This window comes from Cynocephalus volans, chromosome 13 (genome assembly GCF_027409185.1).
Source record: "Cynocephalus volans isolate mCynVol1 chromosome 13, mCynVol1.pri, whole genome shotgun sequence".
In the NCBI taxonomy this organism is placed as follows: Eukaryota; Metazoa; Chordata; class Mammalia; order Dermoptera; family Cynocephalidae; genus Cynocephalus; species Cynocephalus volans.
This window is the reverse complement of record NC_084472.1, coordinates 17930615-17943304: the sequence shown is the minus strand read 5'-3', so window position 1 is coordinate 17943304 and position 12690 is coordinate 17930615. Positions and strand designations below refer to the sequence as shown.

Sequence of the window (12690 nt, the reverse complement as noted above, 5' to 3'; positions counted from 1 at the left end):
GTCTAACTTCTATCTTCAACTGGCAGGTATGAGCAGCTTCTGTTTTCTTCTATCAATTTGTTGATTAAATTTCACATAAGTCTTCTATAGACTATGTATTTACCAAAGAAATATAAGTGAGGAAAACATCACCTGTGGCAAAAGTCTTCCCTACAACCTGCAAAGATAAAGCCAATGGCTTCACAACATTCTTATTCCGGGTCAGGTCCTGAGCTCCACTTAAATTGATTGCAGAATTAGCTGGACTGATAATCGGTGAATCTTTAAAATGAAAGAGGTTATTTAAATTAGCAACTATGCATATATATGCAGGAGGAAAGTTAATTCAACAAGAGTTGTGAAAAAGCAGATTACAGAACTTCAGTTCTTTCCTTAAACTATTCTGACATTTAGGAGAGTCAATTTCTCTGTATTCAGGTTTTATTATTTTTTATTTATTTAACAAATACTAGAAGTTACTAGGTGCTAGGTGCTATTTTAAGCACCTTAAATAGGAATCAAGTGAATTAATATAGTTAAAGCGTTTAAGTTAGCACAGAACTATATTTTAAAAATAATGAAAGGGTACAAAATTGATGTACAGAAATAAGTCATCATACATATAAACAACAACCCATAGTTAGATAAAATGCCTATGAATAAGCTTAGGAAAAAATGCACATACCTGTATGAAGAAAAGTTTTAAATATTTCTGAACATGTCTGGGATTTGTTTTAAAATACTAAGGGAGGGAGTAAGACTAAACAATATTGGCCATGTGTTGATAATTACTGAAGGTAGATAACAGGCCCTTGGTTGTGATTTACTATATTATTCTATTTTTATGTTTTTGAAATTTTTATATTAAAGATTTTTAAAAATTAAAAAAAAAATTCTGAAGATCATTAAAATGGACCTGAACAAATATGAAGACATACCATGTTTCTGAGCAGGAATATTCAATGTCAAAAGATGCCATAAGCCTAAATTAATTTATAAATTTAATGTGATCCTAGGAAAATACTAACAGGTTTAGATATTATTAGAATTACTATTAGAATCATTAAAATGTTTTAACTAGGGAAAAAGATGTAATGTTGATACGAAGAAATAGACAAGAATAGCTGGAAAAGAAAGAGAAATGAGGGTAGACTAGCATAATGATATAATAAAATTTGTTATAAAACATTTCAGTGAATAAAACACTATAGTCTTGGTGCATCAGACAAATAGAATAATGGAACAAAAATGACAGCAAGAAAGATGCAAATACACTAAATACTAAATGAGAATTTAGTACAAGATAAAGGTAGCACCTCAAATCAGCAATGAAGATGAACCATATAATAAATTGTATTGAGGCAATTGGGTATACAGGAAAAAAATTAAGTTGTACCCCCATCTTATACCAAGTACCAAACAAAATCAAATGGGCCAAAGATATAAAGTTAAAAACTTTAAATATAAAAATAATAGGAGAAAACATAGGAGAGTTAATTATCACCTTGGAACAGAAAAGGCCAAACTATTGCTAAAAATGCAGAAACCATAAAAAAAAGATTGATAAATCCAGCTACATAAGCACATAAAAATTCTACACGGCAAAGCACACTATAACCATCCAAACAGTAGCCAGATTGAGCCAGAGTAGTCACATTAATATCAGAAAAAACAGACTTTAGGACAAAAATTATTACTAGAGAGAAAGACAAGATATTTTATAATGATAAAAGGGTCAATATACCAGGAAGACATAATTATAAACATATATACACCTAACAACAGAGGCACAAATACGTAAAGAAAGAATCAAAAGGGAAAATAGCCATTTAGTAATAATGGTTGGTGATTTTAATACCCCACATATATATGTTATTTTATTTTATTTTTTTTGGGGGGGTGGCTGGCCAGTATGGGGATCTGAACCCTTGACCTTGATGTTATAACACAATACTCCAATTTCAATAATAGAACAACCTAGGAGAATATCAACAAGGAAAAAGAAGACTTGAACAACACTGTAAACCAGCTAAACCTAATCGACATCAATAGAACATTCCTCCAACAAAAGCAGAATACACATTCTTTTCATGTGCAAAGGAAACAATCTCCAGAATAGACACATTAGTCCATAAAACAAACCTCAATAAACTTCAAAGAATTGAAATCATATAAAATACATTCTCTGACATCTATAGAATCAGATGAGCAAACAATAACTGAAGGAAATTTGAGAAATTCACAAATATGTAGAAATTAAATAATATATATTGTCCTAAATAACTAACAGGTCAAAAAAGAAATCACAAGGGAAATTAGATATTACTTTAAGATAAAATGAAATACAACATACAAAAACTTATAGGATGACACTAAAGAAGTATTTAGAGGCAGGTGTATGGCTATAAATACCTATATTAAAAAAAGAAGCAAGATCTCAAATCAATTCACATTAGGAAACTAGAAAAAGAAATGCAAACTAAATCCAAAGCAAGCAGGAGAAAGGAAATAATGAAGATTTAAGCAGAATCAAATTAAATAGGGAATAAAGAAACAATAGTAAAAATCAACAAAACCAAAGGTTTGTTCAGTGGATCAACAAAACTGACAAATCTTAAACTGGAATGACCCAAGAGAGAGAAAAAAAGAGAAGACACAAGTTATTATATAGCCATCAAATTAGATAACACAGATGAAATGGCCAAATTCCTAACACAGAAATTACTAAAATTGATTCAAGAAGAGACAGAAAAGCTGAATAGACCCATAACAAGTAAAGAGATTAGTTTTTTAAAAAACCAAAACCCCAAGTCCCCACAACTATCCACAAAGCAAAGCCAGGTTCAGAAGGCTTCACTAGTGAACTCTATCAACATTTAAAGAAGTAATACCACTCCTTCACAAACTCTTCTAAAAAAAGAAGAGGAGGGAATATTTCCCAACTCATCTTATGAAGCCAATATTATCCTGTACCAAAACCAGACTAAAACATCAAAAGAAAAGAAAGCTACAGAATGTTCTTTATGAAACTTATGAATATAGACGTAAAAATGCTCAGCAAAATACTAGCAAACAGATATTCTAGCAGCATATAAAAATTATACACCATGACCAAGTGGGATTGATAGCAGGAATGCAAAGTTGGCTTAACATACAAAACTCTATCGATGCAATATACTATATTAATAGAATAAAGGACAAAAAGCACACACTCATCTTAATAGACACATGTAAAGCATTTAACAAAGTTCAACACCCTTTCATGATACAAAAAAAAAAAAAAAAAAAGAACATTCAATAAACTAGGACAGAAGGGACTTCCTCAACTTGATAAAGGGCATCTATAAAAAACTAACTATAATAGTACTATAAAAGTACTAACATCATACTTAATGGTAAAAAAAAAAGAAATGCTTTCTCCCTAAGATCAAATTATAATGTGGACCAAGATAAGGGTGTCCACTCTTGCCACTTCTATTTAACTGTACAGAAAGTTCTACCCAGGGTAATTAGGAGTAAAATAAAATAAAGCATATCCAGGTTGGAACAAAGAAGTAAAACCTTATCTATTTGGAGATGACATAATTCTATCTACAGGAAATTCTAAGAAATTCACTAAATGGCTATTAGAACCAATAATGAGTTCACCAAGGTTCCAGGATGCAAAATCCATACATAAATTTCTATGCACTTGCAATGAACAATCCAAAAATAAAATTAGGAACAAACTTCCATTTATAAAAGCATCAGAAAGAATAAATACTTAGAAATAAATTTAACAAAAGAAGTGCAAAACATATATAGTATTTTTGATCCACAATTGGTTGAATGTGTGGATGCAGAACCTGTGGAGGTTCTGACTGTACTATGAAAACTACAAAACATTGTTGAGAAAAACTAAAGATGACCTAAATAAATACAAAGACAGCCAATGCTCAAGGATCAATACTACCAATGCTTAATATTGTTAAGGTGACAATACTGCCTAGGTTGTTCTAAAGATTCAGTGAAAGCCCTATCAAAATTCTAGCTGGCTTCTTTGCAGAAGTTGACAAACTAATCCTAAAATTCATATGGAAATGCAAGGGACCCAGAATAGGCAAAATAAACTTGAAAAAGAAAAAGAAAGCTGGAGGATTTACATTTCCCCATTTTCCAACTTCATACAAAGTGACCTTATGCCATATAAGGGGCTGGCTGGTTGGCTCAGTTGGTTAGAGCTTGGTGCTGATAACACAAAGGTCCAGGGTTCAATCCCTTTACCAGCCAGCTGCCAAAAATAAATAAATACATACATACATACATACATACATACATCACACATGCATGCATTGATCAATATTTACAATGCCTTATCTAACATCCACAGAACAACAACAACAACAACAACAAAACCCAAACAACAATGCAATGTATGACTGGCATTAGAATAGACATGAAGATCAATGGAAAAATAATGAGTGTCCAGGAATAAGCCCTTATGTTTTGTAGGCAACTGAATTTCGACAGGAGTGCCAAGAAAATCCAATAGGTAGTCTTTTCAACAAATGGTTTTGGGACAACTGGATATCCACATGCAAAAGAATAAAGTTGGACCTCTTCCTTACAACACATACAAAAATTAACATAAAATGGACTATACATCTAAAAATAATAGCTAAAACTATAGCAGTCTTACAAGAAAACATAGGACTAATTTTCATGACCTTGGATTAGACAATACTTTGGGAGATGTGACAACAAAAGCACAAGCAATAAAAGAAAAAAAACACAAATTGGACGTCATCAAATAGAAAAATCTTTGTGCTTCAAAGGACACCATCAAGAGAGTGAAAAGACAACCCACAGAATGGGAGACAATCTTTGCAAATCATATATCTGATAAAGAACTTGTATCCAGAATATGTAAAGAACACTTACAAGTGAATAATAAAAAGACAAATAATCCAATTGAAAAATGGGCAAATGACTTGTATGACATCTCTCCAAAGAAGATATGCAAATGGCCAATGGGCACATAAAAAGGTGCTCATCCTTAGCCATTGGAGAAATGCAAATCAAAACCACAATGAGATACTACTTTATACCCACTGGGATGGCTATAATCAAAAAAGCAGGTAATAACAAGTGTTGACAAGGATATGGAGAAATTGGAACCTCACACATTGCTGGTGGGAATGTAAAATGGTGCAGCCACTTTGGAAAACAGCTCCTCAAATGGTTATAGTTACCATACAACCCAGCAATTCCACTCCAAGGTATGAAGTGAGAGAGAAGTGAAAACACACATCCACACAAAAATCTGTACACAAATGTTTATAGAAGCATTATTTATAATAGCCCAAAGGTGGAAACAACCCAAATGCCCATCAATTGATGAATGGATAAACAAACTGTACTATATCCATACAATATAATATTATTCAGCAATGAGAAGGAATGAAAGTACTGATACATGCTAAAATATGGATGAACCTTGAAAACATTACGCCAAATGAAAGAAGCCAGTCACAAAAGGCCATATGTAACTACTTATATGAAATGTTCAGACTAGACAAATCCATAGAAATAGGAAGCAGACTTATGGCTGTCAGGGGTTGGGGGGGAGGGGTGAGACAGGGAGTGACTGTTAATGGATATGGTATGGGATTTCTTCTTCTAGTGATAAAAATGTTCTGAAATTTATTGTAGTGATGATTCCATAATTCTGTGAATATACTAAAAGCTACTGTATTGCACACTTTTAATGGGTGGATTTTATGGTATATGAATTATATATCAATAAAATAATACCATGGGCAAAATGATAAACCAGGGAAAATATCTGTAATTAAAGTGTGCACTCCTGTCAACAGAAACCATTAAGAAAAAGAGACTACTGTAGCCAACACGGTGTTGCCCTTCATCACAGCCTTTTGGTCCCCCTTTGATTTCAGCAGGAGCTCCAGTGGACAGTTCTGCATGAGTTCAGACTCCTGGAGACAGCATTCTATCTTATGCTAACATCTAGCTTCTGTTAGCGTTTGTCTCAGGGCCTTTTCCACGGCCACCAAGGTCTCTCAGTCCTGTGTATGGTCCAGAAGTGAAAGGGAGTATAAGATCCTTCTGAGGCAATCCTCAATTTATAGGGGCCATGAGAATAAATGTTCCAGCATCTCATTCTTCAAAAGGATAATTCTGGGAGGCATTCTGCAAGCTTCTTAGAGGACCTAGTGGACTCAAGCCTTCCTAGTTTACAGCAACTACAGAGAAAACACACCCTTATGTTGCCTTCCTCCTGCTTCCAGGGATCACTTCCCAAATAAAGGACCAGCACTGAAGTCGTTCCCTTAGACTCTGATTCTAGCAGAACCCAAACTATGACAACCGACGACTCAGTAAATAAAGGATAAAGGATATATACTTAGAATTTATAGAAAAGAAAATGCAAACAGCTTTTAAACAAATGCAAAGATATTCAATGTCAATGATAAGGGAAATTCAAGTTAAAAGCACACTCAGATATTATTTTTCACCCCTCAGGTGGACAAAAATCCAAAAGTTCAATAATAAACTCTGTTAGTGAGCCTCTGAAAACACACAATGCCACACATGCACTGGTACAACCTCTATGGAGAGTAATTTGATAGTATCCACGGAAACTACAAATGAGTGTATGTTTGACCCAGCAATTCCTGGACATTTATATACATGTGACAAATGGTATATATCAAGGTTATTTATTACTGCTTTGTTTGGGAACAACATAAATGCCCATCAATGGTGTAATGGTTAAATAAATTATGGCACAACCAGACAGTATAAGAACATGCAGCAGTAAAAAATTAATGAGGAAGCTCCCTATTAATTTGTAAAGATCTCCAGGACATAGCAATATAAAAAAGTGAGGTGCAGAACAGTGCATAAAAAATGCTGCCTTTGGAGTAACAAAAGTGTTAAAATAAGAATCTCTATTTGTGCTTGCTTGAATAGATACAAACAAAATCTAGAAAGAACAAAGGAAACTACAGTGGTTACCTGTTTGGGTGGGTGTGTAGAAATGAGAAGATTTGAATGAGAAACTTATCACTGTATATATATATGAATATATTATATGCGTATACAAATAGGCACATAGGTGTTTTTGAAAAATGTAAATGTTCCAAGACAGTGGAATAATAATTTAAAAAAGAGAAAGAAAACAATTACACGTAGATTGACAACTGCCATCAGAAGTATTTCTTAAATGTACAAAGTACGCATTTACATCAGTATTAGATCAGATATAGTGATTTTTGCAGGTTAATTCCACTTCAGTGGAACTGCTTTTATAGTTATCAATGAAAATCCAAGGGAAACATTTCAGTCCCTATCATTCTGAACCCCTCTGCTGCATTTACTTATTAATTCAATAGTTATTTTTTGAGTGCTTACCATTTGTCAAGAACCTTGCTAGGATCTAGGGGTAAAATAGTGAATAAGATAAGCACTGTCCTCGTATAAGTTTTTCTCTGTCTACTAAAGTATCAGTGTTCTCCACCCTTTTTATTTATCTCAAGACAATCTGATCAGACTCCATTTTTAATTTTGGGTTTTTTTGGGTTTTTTTAAGTCTACAGCACTGGTATTCCCAGGCCATCTCCCAGCACCTGGTATAACCAGGCTCGACCTGCTTAGCTTCCAAGATCAGATGAGATCGGTCACGTTCAGGGTGGTATAGTCACAGATTACATTTTTAAGTTTTAATTTTTGAAAATGTATTTCATGTCTATTACTTGTCCTATTTTATTTCAGTAACATAAATTATAGATAAATCAGAAAGCACAGATAAGTATTAGATAAGGTCCAAAATGTAAATCCTATTGTGTTATTCTCTTATCTTTACCACCTTGCACATGCTTCCATTCTGAATTTATCCTGTATTGTGGTATTTACATACTTAGCATTTAACACTAGTGGTTTTGATTTTTGGGGAGCAACTCCAAATGTTCAGACATGATACCCTGGAATCTTGCTCAGACATGAATTTGAACCATGGGGCTGTGAGGCCACTTTGCAGAACCTGGTGCTTAGTGAGTAAGTAGCTGATAGCTTAGTGTCTGCATTTCACCAAGGCCTCATTCTTTCTATTAGTGATTTCATATCCACTTAAAGGGGGAATTTGTAAGCACTCGAGGATTCACAAACTTGGGAAGTTCCTTGAGCAAGTCAGCTCTGCTCTCTATGTTGTAGTAGTTTGTAACTTCTTGTTTCTCCCACTAGGTCATGAGCTCCATGAGGGCATTCCCAGCTCCTGGTACAATGACTGTCACATCGTGGCTAAAGAAATAAAATGGAAAAAAAATGCCAAAATAATCTCCTTATCCTCTTTATGCAGTAGTTCGATAACTCTGTTAGTCCAAAATCACTGGGGCAGGGGGTAGGGTGGGGGCTTTTCTGAATAAAGGGAGCTAAAAAGAGTTTGAATCCTGAATTTGCCACTTACTAGCTGTTTTTTCACCAAACACTAATCCTCCCTAGACTCTGTTCCATGATCTGCAAAATGGTACTAAAACTTCAGAGTAACAGTGCATAGAACACAGTTATTCCATAAATATTTGTTTTACTAAATCTTGTTAAGGGTCTTCCAGATGACTAAGAGCTTAAGGCTTTACAAGCTGTTTTTTGCCTTTACACCTGCACAAAATGTAGACTCTATAATTTGTTTCTTTCCTGAGTAAAGTACACTGGACCTATTTTCACATTCAAACTGCAATTAGAGTAATGTCCTTCCAATATAGAAGGACACCATATTTTTATTACTGCACTCTGAGCCTGCAGTAGTTATTTATATCAGCCATATTTACTTTTGATTGAACTGAACTAGCATTTCATTAAAACATGAACATATTTCCCCTCTAAAATCAATGTTAAATTAGATATATTCCAAACCTGTTCTTATGCTATTGGTTTTTAAAAATAGACTTACTGAGGTATAATTAACAATAAACCACCCATACTTAAAGTACACAATTTGATATGTTTGACATATGAATATACCCATGAAACCATCACTACAATCAAAATATGAACATGTTTATCAATCCCAAGTTTCCTTGTACCTCTTTGTAATTCCTTCATCCTGTGCCTCCCTCGCTTCCCCAGGCCCAAGCAATCACTAATCTGCTTTTTGTCAATACAGATTAATTTGCGTTTTCCAGAGTTTCACATAAACAGAATCATACAGTATTACTTTTCCTTTTGGCCTGGCTTCTTTCACTCACCACATTTATTTTGAGATTCATCTGTGTTATGAGTATCAACAGCTCATTACTGTCTATTGAAAAACAGTATTACATTGTATGGATATATAACAATTTATTTACTTATTCACCTGTTGATGGACTTTTGGGTTGTTTCCAGTTTTTGGCTATTGCCGAAAAAAGCTGCTATGAACATCTGCATAGTGTTTGTGTGTGAACTTATATTTCCTTTTCTCTTGGATAAATACTTAAGAGGGGGATGGCTAGATGATAGAGTAGGTGTATATTTAACTTTTTAAAAAACTGCCAAACTGTTTCCCCAAATGGTTTTACTATTTTATGTTCTTAGCAGTGCATTAGTGCTCCACAACCTCAGCAATGCCTGGTATAGCCAGTCTTTTAGTTTTGGCCATTTTAACAAGTGTGTAGTGGAATTTCATTATTATTTAAATTTGCATTTTCCTAATGATTAATGGTATTGAGCATCTTTTCACAGTGCTTAATTGCCATCCATCTAATCTTTTCCCATTTAAAAAATTGAGTTATTTTCTTATTTTTCAGTTTAAAAAGTCTATTTATTCTCTTAACATGCTTTGCAAATATTTTCTCCCAGGATGTGGCTTGTCTGTGCATCCTCTGGAGAGTGTCTTCTGAGGAGCAGGAGTTTTTAATTTAATGAAGTCTAATTTATCAAGTCATTCTCTTATGGATTGTGCTTTCAGTGTTATAACTGAGAAATATTCACCTAACCCAGGTCACAAATATTTTCCCATGTTTTCTTATAGAACTTTCATAGTTTTAGGTTTCACATTTTGGTCTATGGCCTATTTGACAATTTTTCTAAGTGGTGTGAGATATGGGTCAAATTTTAAGTTTTTGCATATGGATATCCAATTTTTCTGGCACCATTTGTTGAAAATGCTATCCTTTCTTCACTGCATTGATTTTGTGCCTTTGTTAGAAACTCAGTTGTAAACATGTGTAGGTTTATTTCTAGACTTTCTATTCTGTTCCATTGATGGATTTATGTATCTTTACACCAGTAAAAAGCTGTTTTGATTATTATAACTTTATAATAATTCTTGAAATCAGATAATGTTAGCTTTCCAGCTTTTCTTCTTTTTCAGAGTTGTTTTGGTAATTTTAAGTCCTTTGCATTTCCATATACATTTTAGAATTAGCTTGTCAATTTCTACCAAAAAAAGAGCCTCTGGAATTTTCATTGGGATTACATTGAATTTACAGGTCAATTTGGGGAGAACTGACATTTTAACAATATTGAGCCTTCCAACCCATGAGCAAGAGGAATCTCTCCAATTTATTTAGGTCTTCTTTACTTGGTCTCAGCAATACGTTCTAGTTTTCAGGGTAGAGTTCTTTCACACCTTTTGTCAGATTTATACTTAAATATCTCATATTTTTATTCTATTATAAATGCTATTGTTATTCTTTTACATTTTAATTTCTTTTATTTTTTTATTTTTATTTTATTTTGTCGATATACATTGTGGCTGATTATTGCTCCCCATCACCAAAACCTCCATCGCTTCTCCCTCCCCCCCTCCCCCCAAACAATGTCCTTTCTCTTTGCTTGTCATATCACTTCAAGTAGTTGTGGTTGTTATATCTTCTTCCCCCCTCCCCGCTTTGTTTTTGTGTGTGTGTGTGTGTGTGTGTGTGTGTGTGCGTGTGTGTGTGTGAATTTATATATTAATTTTTAGCTCCCACCAATAAGTGAGAACATGTGGTATTTCTCTTTCTGTGCCTGACTTGTTTCACTTAATATAATTCTCTCAACGTCCATCCATGTTGTTGCAAATGGCAGTATTTCATTCGTTTTTATAGCTGAGTAGTATTCCATTGTGTAGATGTACCACATTTTCCGTATCCACTCATCTGATGATGGACATTTGGGCTGGTTCCAACCCTTGGCTATTGTAAAGAGTGCTGCGATGAACATTGGGGAACAGGTATACCTTCGACTTGATGATTTCCATTCCTCTGGGTATATTCCCAACAGTGGGATAGCTGGGTCGTATGGTAGATCTATCTGCAATTGTTTGAGGAACCGCCATACCATTTTCCATAGAGGCTGCACCATTTTGCAGTCCCACCAACAATGTATGAGAGTTCCTTTTTCTCCGCAACCTCGCCAGCATTTATCGTTCATAGTCTTTTGGATTTTAGCCATCCTAACTGGGGTTAGATGGTATCTCAGTGTGGTTTTGATTTGCATTTCCCGGATGCAGAGTGATGTGGAGCATTTTTTCATTTGTCTGCTGGCCATTTGTATATCTTCCTTAGAGAAATGCCTACTTAGCTCTTTTGCCCATTTTTTAATTGGGTTGCTTGTTTTCTTCTTGTAAAGTTGTTTGAGTTCCTTATATATTCTGGATATTAATCCTTTGTCAGATGTATATTTTGCAAATATTTTCTCCCACTCTGTTGGTTGTCTTTTAACTCTTTTAATTGTTTCTTTTGCTGTGCAGAAGCTTTTTAGTTTGATATAATCCCATTTGTTTATTTTTCCTTTGGTTGCCCGTGCTTTTGGGGTCGTATTCATGAAGTCTGTGCCCAGTCCTATTTCCTGAAGTGTTTCTCCTATGTTTTCTTTAAGAAGTTTTATTGTCTCAGGGTGTATATTTAAATCCTTAATCCATTTTGAGTTGATTTTAGTATACGGTGAGAGGTATGGATCTAGTTTCATTCTCCTGCATATGAATATCCAGTTATCCCAGCACCACTTGATGAAGAGGCAGTCCCTTCCTCAGTGAATAGGCTTGGTGCCTTTGTCAAAGATCAGATGGCAGTAAGTGTGTGGGTTGATTTCTGGATTTTCTATTCTATTCCATTGGTCAGTGTGTCTGTTTTTATGCCAGTACCATACTGTTTTGGTTATTATTGCTTTGTAGTATAGTTTATTTTTTTTATTTATTTTTTTTTATTTTTTTTTATTTTTTTATTTTTTTTTTATTTATTTTTATTTATTTTTTTTTTTTAATTTTATTTTGTCGATATACATTGTAGCTGATTAATGCTCCCCATCACCAAAACCTCCCTCCCTTCTCCCTCCCCCCATCCCCCCCAACCATGTCCTTTCTGTTTGTTTGTTGTATCAACTTCAAATAATTGTGGTTGTTATATCTTCTTCCCCCCCCCCCCCGGTTTGTGTGTGTATGTGTGTATGTGTGTGTGTGAATTTATATATTAATTTTTAGCTCCCACCAATAAGTGAGAACATGTGGTATTTCTCTTTCTGTGCCTGACTTGTTTCACTTAATATAATTCTCTCAAGGTCCATCCATGTTGTTGCAAATGGCAGTATTTCATTCGTTTTTATAGCTGAGTAGTATTCCATTGTGTAGATGTACCACATTTTCCGTATCCACTCATCTGATGATGGGCATTTGGGCTGGTTCCAACTCTTGGCTATTGTAAAGAGTGCTGCGATGAACATTGGGGAACAGGTATACCTTCGACTTGATGATTT

The 12690-nt window shown here is 34.3% G+C and overlaps 1 protein-coding gene across 3 annotated transcripts in view; it reads right to left on the bottom strand.

Annotated features, from left to right (window-relative positions):
* Positions 1 to 12690, bottom strand: part of GREB1L (GREB1 like retinoic acid receptor coactivator) — a 130396-nt gene that overhangs the window by 64956 nt on the left and 52750 nt on the right. Inside the window, exon 6 of one of the 3 annotated variants that reach the window (XM_063077061.1) lies at positions 133 to 261. The exons of the other annotated variants lie outside the window; for them this stretch is intronic. Coding sequence (XP_062933131.1) covers positions 133 to 261 — 129 coding nt within the window. The remainder of the gene's footprint in view (positions 1 to 132; positions 262 to 12690) is intronic. 3 annotated transcript variants of the gene reach the window in all.